This window comes from Solea senegalensis, linkage group LG10 (genome assembly GCF_019176455.1).
Source record: "Solea senegalensis isolate Sse05_10M linkage group LG10, IFAPA_SoseM_1, whole genome shotgun sequence".
In the NCBI taxonomy this organism is placed as follows: domain Eukaryota; kingdom Metazoa; phylum Chordata; class Actinopteri; order Pleuronectiformes; family Soleidae; genus Solea; species Solea senegalensis.
The window spans coordinates 13588975-13611469 of record NC_058030.1 but is presented as its reverse complement, the minus strand read 5'-3'; the positions used below and the strand labels follow the sequence as shown (position 1 = coordinate 13611469).

Here is a 22495-nt window from a genome sequence, read left to right as displayed (position 1 = left end):
TAATTTGAATCTACATTATTAAATTGAATTATTTAGTTAGGCTGTGGGTTAGTTTAACTAACATAATTATTTTATATATTTTATTAAAGTCTGATTTTCGGCAGATACAATTTTTCATGAAATGTCAGTTCAGGATAAAGCTGCTTCTTTTCACACCAGAGAAAAGGAATCATGCTCTCTCTGTTTAGCTCAAGCCTTTTTCTCAATGGTTTGATTGTCTTTTGCCTTGTGCTCCCTGCTGACACTTTAAATAGTCTGGACAGTGATGGTTGGTGGCCACTGATTTATCACTGAGTACAGTTTGTTACTTTATGTCCGACAGGTTTGAAGTCTGGACATGATAAGCAGCTGAAATGTGAAATAGTACCGATCTCCATGAGCCAAAAAACAGGTAGCACATGCGCATTATTCTTGACCCCCAAGACACCGCCTCCCACCGCAACTTTAAAGAGCATGGCCAATGTTAGTGTGATGCAAGTCAGCACTGTGATACGTGAATATTCTCAGGTACTGTATGAACAATAGTTACATTTATATACATTTCTATTCAAAATCTCAGTTGCTTCTCACTAGTTTCACTGTTTTGTAGATCACACCTGTGCCGGTTCCTGTAAACATCAGTAAATACCCATTTACCATCACAAATGGAAGGATCAACCCAGTGGCAGCTGATTTCTGTCACTTCAAGCAGAGCTTCAGCTTGTGCTGGGGTAGCGTGGTGTACGCTCTTCAGGCATTAGAAAAGCTGCTCTGAGACTTTGCAGTGCCTCGAGCCAAAGTGAGTGGGGAGCGGCTGGTGGAGTTTGCTCAAGGCTGGGACTGTCATTGGAGAAATGCTCGGCCAGTGATCAACCTCCTCTCTGTTCTTGAAAACTGGGAGGAAGTACTGGGTCGAGTCTTAATCCCAGGTCAGCGCTACAAGGGAGAAGGTGGCACCGAGGCAGCTGCCATTCACATCCAATCCTGCTGGAGGGGCTATACAGCCCGGACAGCCTACCTGCACCACTGTCGACGCAGGTGGGCGGCAGGGACCATTGCCATCTCATGGCTGATGCACACTCAGATGCTCCATGTCAGGAAGGCCCTGCAGGCTCGGCGTTGTAGACAGCTGGAGAATTACCGCAGCAGGGCCCAGGTGATGTTGCTTATATATAAATGCCAATTTTTCCCTGTCAATTTCAGAGTCAAAAATTAAATACTTACACAAATTGGGTTAGGCAAGACCAATCCTAAATGTTGCTGTACATGATTCCATTAAATTGTTCCAAAGATAAACTTATAAGGATACATTTTGTGCTTGTTTGATTTAAGATTTACAAACAAGACTTTTATATTTGTTTAAAGTAAAAAAGTTATTTTTGTGTTTTGAGCAAAGTTGTCAACAACCTTGTGACAGAAACTTTAAAAATAAGAACAGAAGGGCTGTAATGTCATGTTAGAATTCATGCATGTCAGTAATCATTGTCACGTGAGCTAAAACATGTTTGACATGAACAGGGAGACAGTAAAATAAAATAAAACACTGAGTTTATAAAGAGGAAAAAAAGAAACCGCAAAGCAAATTAAGTAAAGCAGACAGAATAGAAGTGAGACTGATGAGCAGAACAATAGAGAGAGACAAATGCAGCCACATTGATAACAAAAGAAGACAAATGCAGGAATTGTGATTATAAAGGCTCAAGATCAAGGGCAAAAAAGTTCCTGATGAACTATTAAAATATAATAACAGCAGCTAAATATATAATGACATAATATAAATATTAAAGCTACTTTGAATTTTTAATATTGTTATGATCATATTAGGTTTCAAAATGAAAACTATTAGAGCAAATTAAAATTGTTTCCCATACAGCTCTTCTAGAAAGAAGAACAGCACTTTTTCTCCCCTAGATGATGAACCCGGTGTAATTTCTTCACTGTAGGTCCGCTGTCATCTGGGCTGAACATCTTTTGGAGCACTGACACAATATTAATTAATGCCTACAAGTAAATTTAGTAATAACATGTCCCTGTGTGTGTATACATGCAGGAAATATATGTTCTCACTCAACAAGCATTCATACCCTGTTAATTAAGCCTGATAATCTTCCCCTGGCAGTGGCATCATGTACCTTCCTTATTGGATTAATTGTGGGAAGATGTTTCTAAAGTAATCGCTTAATTTAATTAAGGTGGTATTTTATGCTTGGTTTCCTTCTGTTAGCCCAGAGAGATTGGTTTGATGTGTTTTAGCTATGCAGCGATGTGTGATGATTTGTGTGTGTGTGTGTGTGTGTGTGTGTGTGTGTGTGTGTACACTTTGAGGCAGTCCCTCTCTGATCGCCTTTTTCTCCATCCCCAGGATCTGGCAGCCAACTGGAAACACATCCAGTCCTCCAAGAGAATCATTATCCACATCCCTTCATTAGGTAGCTTTCTCCGCCTGCACACACACACACACACACACACGCAGATCTGGCTGCAGTCATCCCATGTCTCACCACTCTACTGCTCCGCTCTGTGGCCCTGGTGGAGGCACTCAGTCTCATTCAAATGACTCTCTGCAGGAAAGCACTCACAGGATGATGACAGTCCCCATGCCAGGGAACTGAACAATTTAGTCTCAAATGCCATTTAATTTGCAGATTACACAAATGAAAAGCCATTTTGTTGAATATTTGCAAAAGACACAAAGGTCCTATATTATAGTGTTGCAAAAAGAAAAAGAAAAATCACACAAAAAGAGAAGAAGAGGAAGAAGCCATAATGTTTTTGCACTTGACACAGACAACATTCACTTTCTAATTTCACCATGGCTTTCACATTTAGACCGTAATCAGGCATGTGCATTGTAAATCATTGAGCGATTGTCTAAAATTATTAAGCCTAATTACTAGCAGATGGAATGCTTTATTTGCACTTGGGGTGGCTACACAGAGTGCTGTGTGAGCAAGGATAATTAGAAAGTTGAACCCCATTGTTGTTAATTAGCATGAATCCAATCATTTAATTACCTAGATTCAGTTGAGGATTCTCTCTCAGGCAGAAATCCAGACAGACATAGAGTAAAATCCTGGAGGTATGACTGGATGTAGCTCAGTGGTGGCTGGACCTGGTGCAACAGGACTCCCAGCACACAGCAGACTCTGCACCTGCTAGTTATTAAGCTAAATTAATCATCAGATTGCATTACTGTGTGATTAGACTTAGCTGCACAATCATAGGAACTTGCACATTTGAGGATACTTGTGTAGTGTCTGCAGATTCAATTCAGAGAAGATGAATCAATCCAGTATGAGTTATTTTTGTGACCTTGTTCTGACAGGATACACTCAGAGTCAGCGACTGAACATGAGGGGGCTTGACATCCACCACAACGTCCAAATGAACAGGCTGTGTGATATTAGAGGTACGAGTATCTCAGAGCTTCTTCACCACCTTCCACAGTACGCCTCACTGTAAACATGTAATCATTATTGGATGTCAACTTTCAGATAAAAATGTGGAGGTGATCTACATATGTCGCCAACATCTGGGGGAGGACATCTTGCAGTATTACAGCAGCCTCTTGCAGCGTGACAAGGCTGATAACAGAGCAACTGAGACCTCTCCCTGTGTCAGGCCCTTTGTCGTCCTCACACCTGAGGCCATAGATTATTTTCCGGTAAGGTCACTCATATTGACATATGACATAAACTTGACACTGCATGTTTTTTCTGCAGAGAAATCAACAAATGTTGATATACTGCGGAGCCACACATCTTCTGTGTGACCCGAAATAAATTTGCAGAATCTTTTGTCCAGCCTTTTACTTAATATATGTATGTATATTTAAAAAAAACATGCATCAAATGAAGTTGTTTCATTCATTTATTCATTTCAACAAATCAATCTTAAAATAATATTTGTTTTTACAGAAAAGGCAATAGAAATAGCCCGGAACATAATGTTCATACACAAATGAGCATTGGTCACAATGATATGTCGTGTTTAAAAAGTAAGTCCCTGTGTAAAAGGTTTGGGAAAAACTGCTGTAAAGATGCCACATTTATCTGCAGCTTGTGAAAAAATCCTCTAGAGGGCGCTCGATGTGATTGTTTTTACACAGTGCACTGAGACACTCAGTTTCATCATTTTCTTTTACTGCTTTTTAATCATCTATGTTATTTCAGAGTAAACACACTAGAGCCATATTAATATATATCATTTACATATACAAATGAATGTAGTGTCTTCTAACTGGTAATCGGTAAATAATTAAATCACATATTATTTGATTTAATCAATTGCCATTCCGTGTAACTCCATCTTCACAAGTTTGGAGTGGTTTGATAACCTCAAAATCAAAGCACTAAAATCTGGTTGTTGCTATATTCTCCTTTTACATCCATCTATTCTGTTCATCCTTTTACATCCATTTGCACTAATGTGCAACATGACATGGTCCTCCTCCTTTCTTTCTATTGATTTTCCTGCTGTTTTGTTGTTAAACTGTGCCAGACGTGTTGCTGAGATGAATCACTACTACCCACGGCTGGCAGCACATTCTGCCAGTGACAGAAGGGATAATTCCATGTGGATCAAATAAATACAGATGTGAAGTAATTAGTTGTATTCCCAAGGAGCTCATTGCTAGCGCACATTAAAGATGTGAAGGATAGGGGAGGCCTCCCACAGGCAGCTTTTATCAATTCAACCTGCTGGAATACATGAGAGGTCAAAACCCTGCTGGCTATTACAATAATAGATCTGTTGTGTGTACACAGTGATAAATCAGGTCAAGAAACAACCCTTGAAAGAGACGGTGAGAACTCTCCGCTCCAGCTATAATCTTTCTCTCTCCACTTCTCTTTCAGGACCGTAACATGTGCCTGTCTACGCTCCTAAAGTACAGTCCACGCACCCTAAAGCGCATAAGGAATCTGATCCAGGGGAAGCAAGCTTATATTGTGGGTGGTGTTGCCCATGTGGACGACTTAGCAGTGGCTGATGAGCTGGGTGTGCCAATCTTGGGGCCAGAACCAGCTGTTGCACAGCTCTACAAGTCTGGAGGGCGGAGGATCTTTACTGTGGCAGATGTTGATGTACCCCCTGGTCAGGGAGGCATCTACACATTAAACCAGGTCAGACATCAGAAACAGGGATGCATACACAGGTTCCATCACTGGCTAAGGACCCAGATCAGTAACTGATACTAGATTTACAACTTCATTTTTTGATTAACAGGTCTTTCTTTTGATTTAGTTTCAAATGCTGCTGGTTGAGCTTATGACCCAAAACTTAGATGTGCAGCGATGGCTCTTCAAGATCGACTCCAAGCACAGTGGCCGTGGTACAGCATATTGTGACGTATGCCATCTCAGCTGCTATAAGTGGGCCCTGCACGAATACCATCGCTGTGGTCCTGAGCTATGGAATGCAAAATGGATTCAGGTAAAGATGTTACTCAGGACGGTGTCATTCCCCCACAGTAGTAAACAATCTGATCACTTCTTAAAGCACATCTTGTACACTTACATTTATACAGTGTTTTATTGAATTTGCATAAATTTTGTTTTTGTGATTTTATTTTATTTTTATTCCCCTTATTACTTCTCCCTAAATTGATGGGTTTTTTTTAGTATTATTTCTTTTTTATGGCGCCCTCCAAAGCACTGGTTTTAAAAAAGTGCAATACAGATAATGTTCATTGCTGTTATTATTACCCTCATACCAATCAGGAAATGGCCACTTTAAGTTAACATGGTAACAGCAAGATACTTAACAGACACCATTACAGTCACAGCTCTACAAGGGTTAGATTCACTCCAGTCACGAAATAAACAAAGGCAAAGGTCACTGTGGGGTCAGGAAATGCATAGTTTAGGAAGTGTTAAAGTAGCAGTCATGATTCTAGTCCCTGTTGTCCAGTATTTTGAGCGTTGTCCACAAAGAACAGTAAATCAATCAGTTTATACCTGCTGCCATTATTCCTGGTATAACCCATATCACAACAAAATCCTCTGATGGTGGAATCACCTTAAATCACCTGGTGACAAATCACAATACAGACATTCTGGTCAATAGAGCATTTCTTCTTTATGTTTTTCTGAAGCGATTTTGCAGATTAATGTCACGAAAAAAATGCCTCATGGAAGTAAGTTAAAATACAAATGACACTGATTACCTCAACACTGTGTAAGATTTAGTACAATATATTGGTGAAGTTGCATGTTGCAGCTGAACATCTCTCACCTCAACCTACCTTTACAAGCATGTAGGAGAATCTGTGGTAGCCTTCAGTCATCATTAAAACTTAAAAGGTCTTTAGTTTGTCCATTAAAAACATGATGGTCCATCACTTTTGTAGAGAAGACCCGCTCTTGACATGAATGCAAAAGGCTCATTCTGTCATGAAAACAACTATTTATACATTTGAATGATTCTTCACTCTTCAAATAAATCAGTATAATGATTTTATATTTCATTTCTGCCAAATGAAAAAATAATTCCATCTAAATCTTACACACTTTAAGCTCTAGACATTTATTCATAGCTGATGCTGATTTCTGAGCATTCTGAGCATAAAATCACTGAGCTTTCTGTCAGTCTGTCTCCAACTCACTGGATAATTCTGAGCCATTTCAACTGAAAATATGGTACAATTACTCTGCGAAGAAGGGTTTGAAATGGTAGAAATTTAATTTATTTCTCACCTCAAAACAAAAATTGTAGATTTAAGTTAAGGCCACTTCAAACCAAACACAATGTATTTAATCATTGGTAAACCATTCATTCAGTCTGTACACGGCTCCTGAGTCCCTGGCTCTTTTTTCTCATATGCTTACATAGTAGCCTTTGATTTTCTGTCGTTTGTTAATTACCGTATTTTGCCATTTAACTCGAAGCTTTGTGTAAACTAATTACAGGCTAATGATTGTGGGCTTGGAGCACAACAATTTTACTTTTTATTCCATTTGAAAGAGCAGCAGTCATCTCGAGCTTCTCGCGGCTCACTCTGTTTTGTTCCTATTAGCTTGTTCTTTGACTCATGGTGTATGTGCGATGCAGGGCTGTAATTGTTGTGGCATCGGTGCCGTTAATTATGGCAGAGTGGCTAAGGCTGAGCCTCAGCCAAGGTCCATAATGGTGGCTAAGGCAGCACAGGAAAGTAAATGGGGTTTGTTTCACCAGCTGGGGTCCCATGGAGAGGGAAGAGTGCCGAGGCCCCCAGTGTAGGCTGACAGCCTCAGGGCTCGTGGGCCATATGGACACAACACTTTAACTGGCCTTTATTCTACACCTTGCTCTTTTAATCAAAGCAAAGCACACATCCTGTGCTCCTCATTGCATGATGTTTTTGTTATGACATTGTCCTCCCCTAAAATGTTTTAACCCCTTACATGTTGTCATAATGTCCTTCTGCTCTTGTATTAGTTTATATTAGAGGATAGCAATTTGGTTCTCTATGCTGAAAGATTACCCAGCAATGTTGGTGATTAGATTCAAACATATGAATATTTTATATTGGAGTATCTCCTCGCAGCAGAAACTCTAGATAGATGTGTAAAGATGGCAGTATATTGGGAGATATAATGCTCATTAATGTGGCACTTTGCCGAAAAGAAGTCAACTTAATTGCGACGGGAATGACGGCGAGTGAATAGGATAGATACTCGCGACGCTGAATATTTGCATGCATTTAAGAATTCAGTTAATAGATGTTTAAAGCTTTGTTTATGGAAATAGTGGCAATTAAATTAATTATTAACGAAATACAAATCATCAAATGAGGCATTTCAAATATTAATTCATAATTCTCCACCAAGATTATTGTTCAACCAAAATATAACAAACAAGTGATGATTTAAGTGAATATTACATAAATATGTTTATACAGTAACTCTAAAAAGTAGAAAGTAGATTAGGGAGCATACTCACACAGACACTGTGTTTTCTTTTTTAATTATTGCTTGTTGTGAAGAGCTCAGCGTGAAGAAGATTGACTCACAAGAAAACCATTGTGGTCTTAGTGCCAACAGTCTGATCCCTTCTGGCGGTGCAAAAGAAAAGTCTAAAAGGTTGCAGGAAGAAGGAGGAGGGATCGCATCCACAATATAGGAGTTAACGCTGAGGTCTAAGGACAAGTGTGCTTCTCTAAACATTGTGAGGCCCCCAGCCCCCAGCACAATGTTTCAGCCTGCAGAAAGCCCCTAGGCCTCTTTTAGCATTTACAGAGCGAGAGGTTAAAGACATGTAGATCTGCACCCATGCAATGCCTGAAGGGGGCCATACACACACTTAAGCGCTCACACAGCTTGCATATGGATCATTAGGCACAAGAGGGTAAAAATTACACCTAATAGCGTCAACAGATGGAGTATTTCTTTTTGGTCACGCTGTGTACAAACAGATCTTGAGCAACACCTTATTTAGGTTAAGTTTGTTGACGAAATGGGTCATTTGATAATCACCACCACTGAAGAGGTAGAGGGACATTTTACATACAGATGTTTTCTGTCTAAATATTGTGCAGTCTCTTAATGCATGGACAAGTTTAAATATATAATTATCTCGCTGAGCACAATTAACTTGAATTTACCTTAATAGATGTTTGAACTTTTGTTGTTGTTCACTTTTGAGTGCAGTTGGTGGCTTCTCTCACTTAACTGAAGGTCATGAATGTTGTTGGTGCTGTCCTAATACAGACAAAACGCTGCCACTGCTGTTCTGAGATTGTAGATTTAACCAGGAATGAGAATAATCTGAAAAGAATTTTAGGTTTTATTCCCTATTGCATAATTAATTCACTCACTGAAGTAGTCTGAGGTTGAATCTTTGAGAGGCATGAGTCAAAGAAAATGGATCTACATTCAAAAGGTTCGACTCTATCCTCACGATTTTCTCATTCTTTCACTATATGTACTGGTAATCGCAGAGGCAGGGCAACATCTATTTTATTTATGACTAGATTGCTTGGCTTTATGTGGACACAAAGCAAAGCTTGAATCCTATCACCGGGTACTGTACGCAGTTTAAGTCCAAGTAATTTATGGCAAAATACATCTCTTTCTTTTCTTTCTGTCCTGCTGCTTCTGTGAACTGCATAGGCAAAGTCCTGGGGTGAGCTTGCTCTTCCGTTGAAAATGACAACCGTTCCCTTACACTTTTTGCCGCACCATTGTGTGCTTTATGGTTTGTATAGGGGGAATCACTGTGTAGCATTTGACCTCGCCTCTTACAGTACTTGAATATGATGATGGCTGTTACATGACTGGAATGTCAACGGCATAATCGCAAGTCATGGCTCCAGTGAAGCCAGACAGCGTATACTCAAAGCAAAGTAATGCTCTGGATGGAACAACAAAAGAACAAAGATAATATTTCCATTCAGAATTTATTCAACTCAGACATTTTTTCACATTTTATAGTGTTTGATTAAATGAATTTCCTATCTAATAGCCATACAAAGCTCTCGTTACATATCGAGCCCAGTATTTAACAGAAACCTCAGCGCTTGGATCATGCAGTCAACATTATAGTGTTATGATATAATATAAATGGGATGACATCAAAAGGTTAGGTGGAGCCTTTGTTAAGCTTGAAATCACTAGTGACAAAGATGGAAGTAGTTCAATGACTTTATAATTCTATACAGCCTGATATGTGGTATTTTAAACTATAATACACCCAAATCTAAACTTACGAGCATCATCAGAGGAAAGGGGATACTTGAGTTCCCAAAGTGTTTAAGAGACACCTAAAACCAAAGTTAGAAATTAACAACATAATTAAGTGGTGAAACCATTACGGCATTTCCTAGTTACAGAAACAAGAGTGATATCGATCCCAGTCAAGCCCTGATTGATCCCCAGATAGATGGGGTTAGCTTAGGTATTCATCAGCTGCCCAGTGGAGAGAGTTGTTATTGAGGGCAGGTGCTGTCTCCGTGGTTGTAAGTTAAAGCCATTAGACTCCTGAGGCCGTCTGATAATAGGCTGTCACTCACAGGTAGACCCTCACACAGTATCCATCAGACACACAGAAATTGAAGCAGCCACCAAAGGTCTCAAGGATAACAAGCAGTCACTGGAGTCATTTGAATAATGCAGGAGCATTTCCAAGAACATAGTTAAAGCCTGGACAGATTTGATAATGGGACAAAATAAAGTAGCCAAGACTGTTTGAATGACCAAACTTGTGATTTCCTGTCTCCAACTCATTTCCAAGAGATTCCTAATATAAACCTCTCCTGTCCCTTTTATAGGAGTCTGTGCTGCTCAGATATTTAGATGAGATCCCTCAGTGGCTGACCCGTAACGCCCGGCCTGTTAAAACCTCCTGCTATCCCAACTGGACCTGCTTCCTTAAGACCTTCCTCGGGCAAGGTCAGATACCCATTGTCAGGCATGGGATGCTATTCACCTTCTGAAACAATTCAACTTTTATTCATTTGAATATGTTAACTGTTCATGTTTCCTTCTCATGCTACTTACTGTAGGTGAACTGACATAAATGCATAGTTTTAGTTGCTTTTGTTTGTTTTTTTTCTTCCTGGTGCTGTACCTTAATACTCTACTCTCACTGTGTGTCCAGTCAGACAGCATCTCCTCCTGTCTGACAGTAGATCTGCTGATGAAGCCTGGGGGTGAGGTGACCGTGCTGTCCTGTGGAGACCAGCTTCATGGCACCTGTCAACTCGAAGCTGTAGGTTCCACTGTTCCTCAGACCTGTGTACACCCAGAGACCGTGCACTCCATCTGCATGCGTGTGGGCCAGGCCTGTCTGCAATGCCGTATTGTAGGTTATGTCTCTGTGGACCTGGCTACCTTTTTGAACCACGACACCATGGAGCAGAAGGTGAGACATGGCTGGGTCAAGTCAAGGCTGTAGCTTATGCTAGAACAATAAATGTAACCTCAGCTGTTGCGATGCATGGTGTCAAAGCTTTCCAATTCACCATTTTGGTGACAGGGATCAATTTTTAGGCTGGAACAGGGATCCATATGAGCAGATAGGAGAGGTGCCTCCCATTCCACTCCCCAGGGATCTGGAAAAACAGGCAAAGCAAACAGTGGGCACAGGGACCAAATGTGTGACAAGGCCATCTAATAAACTGTCAGGTCTTATTGTGTCAATACACTGATTCCACCATTTAAGGCTTGCCCTTTCACCTTACACTGCAGAGAATTTCAGAGGCAACCATCTTTCAGACAGTGGGTCATTCTAAAGTGATTCGACAGCTTCACAGCAATGACCTGTCTGCTTTTTTGTTTTTTGTTTTTTTACCTAGTTATCTGCAGGATTGACGGAAATTCCTCTAGTTATTATAGTAAAACTCTGTCAAATTTGTCAGGCCGAGTTTTTGTGATGGTTTTGCTCTGCCCCTAACATGTGGCTACACTGACTGCCTATTGATCTAGAGCTGTAAAGCGAAATGCTTTGTTTACAATAAGATGTATAACATATTAAGCACTGGATCTACTTAGCAGTTTTACAAAGCGTATAAAGAAAATCCACCAAATAACAACATGAGGACATCTCAATAAATCTATGTTCTTTTTCTCCCCTCTTTACTGGGGTTTGCATCCATATTGTCTTCTCAGTTGAAGGAGGTAGAGTAGAAGGCACACACGCCACTAGAGGGTAGTATCTTATGGACTGGATGTTTGCACAATGTGAGGAAACCGGTGTTAAAAACATTATCATCTGTTTCTTAAACTTTATACAGTAGAGTTTATGATTAATTAAATTTTCATTTAATGCATTACTATTTTAGTTTCTGTAATTATTTTAAAGCCAAGCAAAGATATTTAGCACTGCACAATCCCTCATTTGGGAAATACTGTATAGTTCACTTAATTACACAGATTATTTTGTGTGTGTTTAAAAAGAAAATGTGTTTGTACATCTCAGAATTTCAAATGCAAAGTAAATTGTCCTTCCAGTGACAACGCTGTGACACTGAAATCAGAGTGTTCAGAGGCTGCTCCTTTACAATGATATAATGACAGCCCTAAAATTAATATTAATTTTCAACGTTGACCTGAAATTGAATGTGATTCAGTGACAATATAATTAAGAATAGACTATAAACTGCATGTGCTTCAAGAGGTAGGAATATTAAAGACAGATTCTTAACCATCTCCACACACACACACACACGCACACACAGCTTAGACAGAAGAGAGCCACATGGGCAAACCTGTCTGGATTTAAACATCAATTTAGATTCAAACCTGTTGCTAAAAGCTGCCTACTTTATTTGATGGGAAGAAGTGGGTCACATATGTTTGCCCTTGCAGTCTTCCCTCACATTGTGGAATGGTGGGGCCCCAGCTGCAGCATCAGGGTTTTTAATGAAAATTCAAGGCAATAGAAAACAGGTGCAATCCAGGCTTACATTTCCCACTGCTTTGTTAAGAGTGACAATGAAACATTTGAGTATGATTTTTAGTGAGTCGAGTGAATAGCTCAGAGGAGTGTGTCCATCACCCAGGCCCAGGTAACTGCTGTAGATAGAGCATCCATCCGGTAGGTAGCTACTGTACCTCTTTCAGGAAAGGTGACTGAGTGTAGTACACACTGCTGAGCTGTTGCTCAAAATAAACGCATACGCTTTGCAGTTGTTTTTCTTACATGGCATTCCTGTGTGCGGTAGCTTGCATTCACTTTTAAAGCTTATTAAAAGCATTGAAATTACAATATTCTCAAATTATAAATCAGGCTATGTGTTTTTGAAGCCTTTAATGATTTTTTGTGAAGCAATACCTTTAAATGTTATACATTATGTTTTAATAAGCAGCAAATATGATAACTGATCTGTCACTTGGATTATTTTCAAATGTCTGGCTCAAAATAAGACCTTTGCCTTTTTTTGACACGTCATTGAAAATAATTATTCACTATTCACTTCAAATTAGTCATGGTCGAGGTAAGCTTGACTTCAAAATATGTTTGAATTCATTACAAACTGAAACAAATGAAAGAGAACGAGTGTATGCGGTCAGATGTCTGTGTGTTAGTGGAGATAAAGAGCTCAGGTTACGCAGCCTGCACGGTTCAGACAGGCAGCGATTTGCATTCAGTGGCAGGAGCGTTTACTTTGACAAATAGGAACAGCAAAAGGAGGCAGCCGACTGCCACTTAGTTATTAACAACTCCTTCACTTGTGATTTATTTGCCACTTTTGAAGGGAGGGCATAGCTATTAGGTTATTATTGGGAAAATTAGCCCTGTTTAAGCAGAAGGCTATGACCATACCTGACCCCTTAATATCCTTATAATGACGCCATTTACCATACATATCTGAACTTAGCTTCTCACTAGACCTGAGCCAAACGAACTAGCCCACGGCAGACTGAATCCAAATATGCAGGGAATGATCTTCTTTGTGCATGTGTCACTCCACAACTGAATTACCTAACTCTGGCAAGCACACAACATTAACCCTGTTTTCCTTTCTTCTGCCGCTCAACATGGATAACACTTTTAGGATTAAAAGGTACTGACCCATGTCCGTACAAGTACTGGTTGATGTGGCATTTTTATATGGTTAAATTGAAGTGATTAAGTATGCAGAGTGATTTTCTCGGCAGTGACACATAATTCACGATGTCTTGTTTGTAGGTATGGGCTATTGATCTGGACCTCAGATACAGTGACCAACTGGCCATGACCCAGATGCTTCTGATGATGACTGGAGGAACGCTGAATTGCCGCGCAGGCTGTTTAGAAGTGCCAATGCAAATCAGAGAGAAACAGTGTCAACAGCAGATTGCAGACAAAGTAACGTTTTATTTTACTTAGCTTGCATCCTGTAAATGTTTCCTTAACATGAGAATAATGATTTTAAATGCTTACGTCAAAGTTGTTTAAAGTATAATTCCCCCAAAGTAAGTTGTTAATATATGCCATCAACAAGACAGACACCACTAAAGCAAGCTCATCCTTTTGTGGATTTTATAATGCCTCCACAGTAATCATGAAGCTAGATCAAGTTTTGCTCCTCATTTTTGTTAAATACAACTAAAAACTGTAATTACGCACTGAGCTCAATTGGTGTTTAGGTGCTGAATTCATTATCATTTTGATAGATGAGCCTAAATAATCAACACATTAATAATTCATGCCATTTTCATTATGCATGTGTATGCTTGCTTGAACACCTCATCAACCTGGTGCCAGGCCTTAAACAATAGAGTTCCTTTATTAGCAGTATGCCTGAGTTTACGCTTGTTAATCTGCGACTTGTATTATTTTATCAAACATTCATTTAGTTGGTGGCCTGGTGCTTCAGAACAGCAGTTGAGCCACTGCAGTGGTTAATGGCTTTAGCAGTGGCCATCATTAGGGGCATGCATATTACAAACACAATTAAATCCCTGTTGGACACTTTTATTGTTGTGTGAGACTCCTGTGTTTGACAACTGCAAACACACAGCCGTCACAGCGAGTTATGGGCTATCTCCTGAGCTCACACGGGCTTAAGCCTGTGCTTTTTGCCTCCCAGAGGTACCAGAGAACCAGGAACATCTTTATCCTCGTGAGCCCTGCCACTTATAAGTAATCAACCTCTCTAGTGTTACTTATGACTCTCACATAGCCAGAATCCCTATGTTACGCTGGCTGTCCTGTTGTGCATTTTGTCCTTGTTTTGTCTGAAACTGAATGCAAATTTGAACTGGCAGACATTTAAATAACATTAAATGTTCCTCCCTGTTGTTGATTTAAGTAGTTAAACCCACATGCCCCACACTTGGCATGTTCACTAATCACACACAACTCGTGACCCTTTGGATACACACCATTCATATACTGATTTTTTTCCTTACCTTTTTACAGCGTCCTGCAGTTCATCGTTTTGCTGTTCTTGGCAGCCACTTGTTTCACTCCAGCCTCTCTATGTTGTACCACCATGTGTTCTTTAAGATGTGCAATGTTCATGGTATTGGATTGGACAGCGGTGAGCGATGCAACATTGGAATGATGTAAGCATTATTTGTTTTACATGGACTTTATGAAGAACTGTAGAGACAACATTCTGAACTTATTAAGGTCTGCTCAGACTAAGACGAGTTGAGCACATGAGGAGTGAGGGGAGAGGATTAGCTGTGTGAAAGACCGCTCCCGACTGAGAGTAATGACCGTTCTTTCCAAAGATTAAGAAGCTTCCTTTGGCTTTCTAAATGTCGTTGCAAACTCTACAAGTTGTTAAGCGGAGGGTTATTTAACATATTTATCACACAAATCCTTTAGCTTACTTCAGTGCTGTAACAGTTAAATCAAGCTGTGCTCATCCCCCTAAAGACCGACAATGTTATCAGCTGAAAGTTTCATTTAACCACCCCCATCAGAAGAACAAGGTGATTGTTTCTTAGCTGGCAACATGGGGATCGTTAGTAAACTCATTTGTTTGGGGTGTTGTTAATAGAACGGTCTCTGAAGATCTCCAGGGAGCTCTAGTGACCTTTGCTCGGAATCTGTCCGTCATTCATCGGGAAATATCATCATCTAAAATGCAAGAAGAGACCAATTTCAAGGTACCATATTAATGACTTCTCTTCTCATCTACATCATGAAAACATCCATATTTAGTGTTTTCTGACATACAGACAAATTTGCAGCTACAGTACATGCTATTTTAAGCCTGTAATTATTGTCTGGCTCATTGTTTTAGGCTACAATAACTTATTATTCAGCCATGTAAAGACTACATGTGGATATTTACATACTCTCCAGGTATACCATTTGCAGCTATTTCCAGGGCCTGATGAGGTGGCAGAATTGAGTTTTGATTTAAAATCAAAAGCTTTATAAAATAATGCAAGACATTATTACATACTATGCTGGTCACAAACCCAGGTCTTCTTGCTGCAAAGGAAAACAACTATACCAACCATGTGGCTCATTAATAGTGGTCCCTTCTGGTGAACAAATATCATACTTTATTTATTAATTATAAATAATGCACTTATCATGTAAAAGTCAATAAACACAGGTAATAAGTGAATGACTATAGGTGGAAGTGGAAGTAAATTTCACACAGCAAAGCTAAAACTTTTGTTCATCAGAAATATGATTTTATTTATTAATTGTGTTTCTTTCCAGGTTCATTTGTGGTTAACAAATGACGCTGTCTGAGGAATGTACAGTTTAAAACTGCATTCTTAACACACTACAGGAATATTTGGTCGGTGAACAAGCGCGCACTAAATGCCGGGATTTGAGGTTAATTCTGCTGAGGAGGAACAACTGTGCAGCTCTTTGTTTCCATCCGGACAACTTTAGAAGAAGTGCCGTGACAGAACATCTAACACTGATGCAAAGGTGATTTCAGAAGCAGATAATCTGCGTGTGTATTCGTAGTTGTTGTGTCGTTCTGTGTAGACGAAAGTTTGTTCTGTTCTGTGTCTCTCTAACGTGTTCGCCCATGTTTGCTAACCTTAGCTCTTAGCTCCTGTTACTGTGTGTTATGTGCGCGGTGTAGCGTCACACTGACACTGCTTTAGGAGTCGTTTGCATGAGATCCAGGTAGGAGGACTGCTCAATAATACAGCTTACACTTTGACAAATAACACGATTCCTTTTTATGGAAGCCCGTGTACGTCATATGGAAACAAAGAATGCATACCCAAGTCATACTTTGAGATGACCCAAGTCATTATTATGAGATAGTAAAATCATAATTTTGAGATAATGTCCCATAGTTGTGAGATAATGTCCCATAATTATGAGATTACATGTCATATTAATGAGATGCTATTTTGAAATTATAACTTAGCATCTCAGAATTATGAGTATAGTATAGTATCTCGTTATTATGACTTACTAATATATATTTTTATTTTTCAAGTGGCATAAATGGGCTTCCATAGCTTTGAATGTGTCAGCTGGAATGAGTAATATTTGTGTCAAGAATTGCTTGTCTTTTTCATGTCCATATATAAGTTTGAAACCATAAATAACTGGTTTCTTTCAACTACCACTGAGGAGAATAAAAAAACCCTCTAATAATCATCTGACATCATGATTAGTACCAATATCGACTGATTACAAAACATTTTTTTTCATTGCCATAACTTTGGCCATATCACCCAGCCCTAGGTCCAGGTGATTAGTGAATCTTAGCACAAGTCATGAAGGAGTTTTTGAGGACAATACACAACGTCTTTGTGAAGATCGCCCTGTTTCCGAGCGTCTTTGGTAGGACGGGCCCACAGCCGGCTGCCTCAGAGGTGCTGACCTGTCACCTGCTGCAGCGTAAACTCCCACCATGGACTTCATACTGTGTCCGCTACAGTTCGGTCCACAATGACCAATTTGGACTGTCCAATTTTAACTGGAGAGTTCAGGGATCCAACTACCACATACTGAGAACAGGCTGCTTCCCCTTCATAAAGTACCACTGCACCAAAGCACCACCACACAACCTGGACTTTGAGGACAGGTTTTTCACCATGCTCAAAGTGATTAATCTGGGTCAGTAAACACATTTTAATGCTCATGTGAGAAACAAATCATCATTATATGTTATTTGTACATTGCAGAGACACGTAATCAGTGTGCACCTTTCCTTGCAGGCATTCCTTGTTTGGCCTATGGCATTGGTTGCTGGATGGTCGTGGGAGCTGCGGAAACGGTGCAGACAAGTGTTGGACCTGTCAAAGTCTATTTTGCCTACAAAGAGGACGAAGGTGCACAATATTAAACTATGAACTACTATTAATTTCAGCGCATCTTCAAAAGAATATTATCTATGTTGCTGCTGTATTTACAACATTTCTCCAGGTGATGTTCCATTGACAACAGTGGCACTCTGTGACTCTCAAGTGCTTTCATTGTATCAAAGAAATGGTTTATTTGTTTTAAATTATTAAATGTTTGATCCTTCAGTGTAGGAGTATGTTGTGCATGTTATTGCAACACATACAACATTCACCAAGAACAGACCTTTTGACATAAACCATGTACCTGTTTGCCTGATGTAAATGTGGATTTGACAAAGCATACAGACTGACACCACTGGAGATGATATGATGGCAAAGTTTTGAATGTCACATTGACTTACAATTGTCAAGATCACCCCTTAATCAACGCAAATGGAGGAATTTAAATAACCACAGCTCATTTAAAGTTAAATTAGTGATCAGTCTCCATGCAACAGATATTCAATAGTGTTAGAGGAAAAACAGTGACAAGACAGGTCTGATAAAATAGGTTTTAATTACCAAAGTGTGGCCTTTCTACAGAGACATTTACATCTCTTCCTTCAGGCCTTCTCTGGCCTTTGATTTCTGGTAATGTGCTTTGCTGACAGTGCACACTTGCATCTGCAGCAGAGTCCTGTTCCCTCTGAGAGGCAGGTTGACAAACTGCCATATTGATTTCTTCACCCCTCAGCATCTCCTACTAATAGCATTTATCAGTGACCTCAGTTTCTGGCCTTGGCCTCTTCATTTTTGTAACAAAGAAACTGAACGAACAATTTCTTGTTCTTCATGTAAATCAATGCACCTTGTGACCTTCTTTGCTCCTAAAGGTTAAGCGATCCACGGACATGCTGTTCATGATGTACAGCTTCGTCATGTTTATTATATGTCCATTATGCAATATATAATAAAATATAATAAGGTACAATTCTGCTTTAAAATATCTAACAACGACAAGTTCCATCCTTTTTGAGTGGTGTACTTACATCAGTCAAAATGTTTTTAATACTTAATACTTTAATGTTTTAAATCCATATTGATATATTTCATATTTGGACACCTTTTAATGACGTGTTTCACTGTCTCTGCTAACTTAACTCTACTTAACCTAAAATTCCGTTAAACAGAGCAATGACACCATACTATCTAGTAATCATACTAATTGCGTTGAACAGGAACATTTAGACACACTTACGGAAATCTGATCCATAGTATCAGGCTGCACTTACACCCCCTCCCTTTCGTTTTCAGCCTTTCATCAGGATTGACAGTGTGCACGGGGAAGGCTCAGGCAACCATGTCTTAATTACTCATTGACCCTTTGACCCAGGAGATGCATTGATACTGTCGTACAGACAGACACAATTGTATGGGGTTGCAACAGACTGCAGCTTTGTGTGTGGCTATCATAGGATGATGCGAGTCAGTGAAATCTAAACTGGAGCTGGGAGGGGACTCCTCGAGCTCAGTAATAGTCTCGGCATTACACATGGAACCTCTGTCACCACCAGGCATAGACTTATGCATAGACATATGCTGGACTGACGGGTAGAGAATGTGTTAACATTACCACCATCATTGAGAGTGAGAAGGATAACTTAAACCTGTGCTGCTTGGGAGCCCATGAATTTAGTAGCTTATCTGATGCATAACACTGACACAATTACTAAATCAGTTTGAGAAAATACTCCATTGAGGAGTGACATCTCAAAGAGGCACCATGTAAAGACTAAAAAGACTGGGGCCTAAAATGGATCCCTGTGGTACACCACATTTCAATCTGTTGTTTTGAGAAAATTATTCACCTGCTGCACCTGTTGACCGAAAAACCTTAAAAATCTTATTTATTCTTAGAGAATTTAAACAAGTTCTCTGATTTTTCAGCTTCTTAAATGTGAATTTCTCTGGGTTTCTTTGCTCCATATAACAAGAAATCATTCAAACTGAATCACTTTTGTTTGTGGACAAAACAAGTAATTTGAGAATATCATCATTTCCAGGTTTGAAAAACACTGATCAAAATTTTTCTCTATAAATCTATAAATACAAAAACGAGTAATGAAAATCTGTTAAATGTCAGCATTAGTGCATTTAATTCTGAAAAACTACAGTTTCCACATCTAATTGTGTGTATATATACATATATATGTATAGGATGGACATCCCCTGACCAAGATGGCGGATCCTCTGACACCTCACTGCAACCGATGCAGAGTCTACATATACATACGGCAGATAACATCTGCATTTCATGTGATTGATGCCTTTTAATAGCTGGTTGTGTCGTCCTGTATTGAAGTGTCTAAATTACCCAGCACAACATGGTAATGAACAAAGAATTAATGCCTGTTTGTCAGGTTTAATTGCAGGCTGGAGCTGGTAATACGTTTTGTCAAGGTGAAATCTTTAAATACTTGTACTCTTTAGAATTTAGGTAAGTAAAGCAAAACAAGTGCTGAAATTGAGTGTAGTGTTGCTGTAAATTGTTAATGTTAAACAGTGAAATTGCTAATCAACTTACAGAGACTTGTAATTATTGTCTAATTAGCTCATAAGTTCTCAGTTTCTTCTGTGCAAAAAAACCCCCACAAACGGTCCCGAACCATGTTGGATTCCTTGAAATAGTGGATGTGTCCCATTCTTGAATCAATTATTTAAAAGGAAAGTAACACCAGTTTTTTTCCTCTGTCATATAGATGTATGGCTTGGCAGAAACAATTATTGTGCGAACAACCCCTGCAGCTAATGCTTGTAAGTTATCGTTATTAAGCCTCTGGATTGGCCACCAGCACCATTGCTGTGCGTGCTCCACAAGCAGCAGGGACACTAGAGCCATCATTCAGATCACTTTAAGGATCACGCTGGAATTACATCTTAATACACAAGTGTCAGCCGACACTGTCACGCCATCCTCTGTGATGTGGCAACCGAAACATACAGCTTATTACTTTTCAGCTGGAGCCATTTCTATATTTACAGGCATTTACATATTCACATCTGCTTTGACAGGGTTGAGAGATACATATGTGGAATGGTGGTGTGAGTTATCAACCTTTTTGTTGTTATTATTGTTTTAAGCTTGGGATGGGCGATAATTCAGTCAAAACATATATATATATATATATATATATATATACAGTCCCTGACAAAAGTCTTGTCGCCTGGGTACAAGTTGACCTTAAGTGCCCCTTAAATATATGTCTAATCAATTTTTTTTTACAAGAAATGGCTAATTTTAATCCCAACAGTTTTTGAAGTAATGTTTTGGTGCCAAATGAAACTTCTGAAAAGCATTCTAACGTTCACAGCTTGGTAAAGCCCACTGATTCAGTTTTTGCAAAGACAAAAGTCTTGTCGCCTTGTCATATGATGCACCCAATCCTAGATTACAGCCTCTCCTGTGATCAATAATTGATAAATCAATTAGCGGGTGTGTATAAAAAGAACCCTATCACATCAGACATTCACTTCAACTGCAACTTGACCTCTGACAACATGCCTAAGATTCACCCTGAGACCAAAGCGTTGATTATCAAGAGGCTGAAGACCAGATCCACTGCTGAGGTGGCTGACAACTTCAATGTGTCTCAGCATCAAATACAAAGTGTAAGAAAAAGATTAAAAAAGACTGGAGATGTTTTTGACAAGCCCAGGTCCGGCAGACCCTGCAAGACAACTGCTCGAAAATCCAAGGCCAGCCCCTTTTCCACTGCAGCAGAGCTTCACCAGGCCTGGTCACCTAAAGTCCCCATGTCAACCAGAACAGTTCGTAGAATTCTGTCTCGAAATGGCCTCTGTGCCCAGAAACCATCACTTAACAAAAGGCAATTAAAAAAATGTGTGGCATTTGCCAAGGCCCACAGCCTGCTAAAAGGATGGACGCTGGAAAAGTGGCAGAAGGTGGATTTCTCAGATGAATCTTCGGTTGAATTACATCACAGCCGCCGCAAATATTGCAGGAGAACTACTGGAGCCAGCATAGATCCGAGATTCACCCAGAAAACAGTTAAGTTTGGTGGTGGAAAAATCATGGTCTGGGGTTACATCCAGTAAAGGGGTGTGTGAGAGATTTGCAGGGTGGAAGGCAATATCAATAGCCTAAAATTTCAAGAAGTATTAGCTCCCTCTTACATTCCCAAACATAAAAGAAAATTTTTTGCAGCAGGATGGTGCTCCATCGCATACTTCCACCTCTACATCAAAGTTCCTCAAGGCGATGAAGATCAAGGTGCTCCAGGACTGGCCAGCCCAGTCACCAGACATGAACATCATTGAGCATGTCTGGGGTAGAATGAAAGAGGAAGCATGGAAGACAATACCAAAGAATCTTGATGAACTCTGGGAGGCATGTAAGACTGCTTTCTTTGCTATTCCTGATGACTTGTATGAATCATTATCGAACTGCATGGATGCAGTCCTGCAAGCTCATGGAAGTCATACAAGATATTAAATATGGATCTCACAGCACCACTGCTTAATTTGCTGATGTTATGCAGCATATTTTTGTATTTGAAGTAAATTATTTGTTCAATTTTCACATTACTCTCTGTAGGCGACAAAACTTTTGTCTTACCAAAATCTGACCTTTCTGTGTTCATTAAATGATCAATCTTTCTTCAGTGAAGCAAATTTATTTTAGTATATTGAACATGATTTGGGAGGGTTTTAGCTTTCATATGAGCCATTTCTAAAACCAATGGATTAATTTAAAGGTAGGTTATGAGCTGTTTTTTCTACAAAATGGATAAGTGACAAGACTTTTGTCAGGGACTGTATGTATGTATGTCTGTCTGTCTATATATACATGTATATATATATATACACAC

At 39.5% G+C, this 22495-nt stretch overlaps 2 protein-coding genes across 3 annotated transcripts in view; both read left to right on the top strand.

Annotated features, from left to right (window-relative positions):
* Nucleotides 1–22495, top strand: part of iqch (IQ motif containing H) — a gene marked incomplete at its 5' end in the record, with an annotated part of 34973 nt that overhangs the window by 3539 nt on the left and 8939 nt on the right. Inside the window, 13 exon segments of the mRNA XM_044036069.1 lie at nt 323–507; nt 590–1135; nt 2342–2408; nt 3305–3388; nt 3474–3643; nt 4836–5102; nt 5224–5412; nt 10226–10360; nt 10555–10818; nt 13588–13746; nt 14803–14948; nt 15392–15500; nt 16142–16287. Coding sequence (XP_043892004.1) covers nt 323–507; nt 590–1135; nt 2342–2408; nt 3305–3388; nt 3474–3643; nt 4836–5102; nt 5224–5412; nt 10226–10360; nt 10555–10818; nt 13588–13746; nt 14803–14948; nt 15392–15500; nt 16142–16287 — 2467 coding nt within the window.
* On the top strand, nt 16294–17852 carry lg10h15orf61 (linkage group 10 C15orf61 homolog). Of its 2 annotated transcripts, XM_044037022.1 has the most exons (3): nt 16294–16491; nt 17059–17439; nt 17541–17852. In XM_044037022.1, exons 2-3 carry the CDS (start codon nt 17097–17099, stop codon nt 17666–17668), a joined length of 471 nt encoding a protein of 156 aa, XP_043892957.1. In that variant the 5' UTR covers nt 16294–16491; nt 17059–17096; the 3' UTR covers nt 17669–17852. The 2 variants fall into 2 exon arrangements, with proteins under 2 accessions (XP_043892957.1, XP_043892956.1); XM_044037021.1 differs by having other exon boundaries at nt 16294–17439.

What these genes read in the sequence shown, in the direction of transcription:
- lg10h15orf61 (XM_044037022.1), top strand. Translation starts at nt 17,097, where the DNA reads ATGAAGGAGTTTTTGAGGACAATACACAACGTCTTTGTGAAGATCGCC. An exon ending in GCTCAAAGTGATTAATCTGG is followed by an intron (nt 17,440 to 17,540) that starts GTCAGTAAACAC and finishes CTTTCCTTGCAG; the next exon opens with GCATTCCTTGTTTGGCCTAT.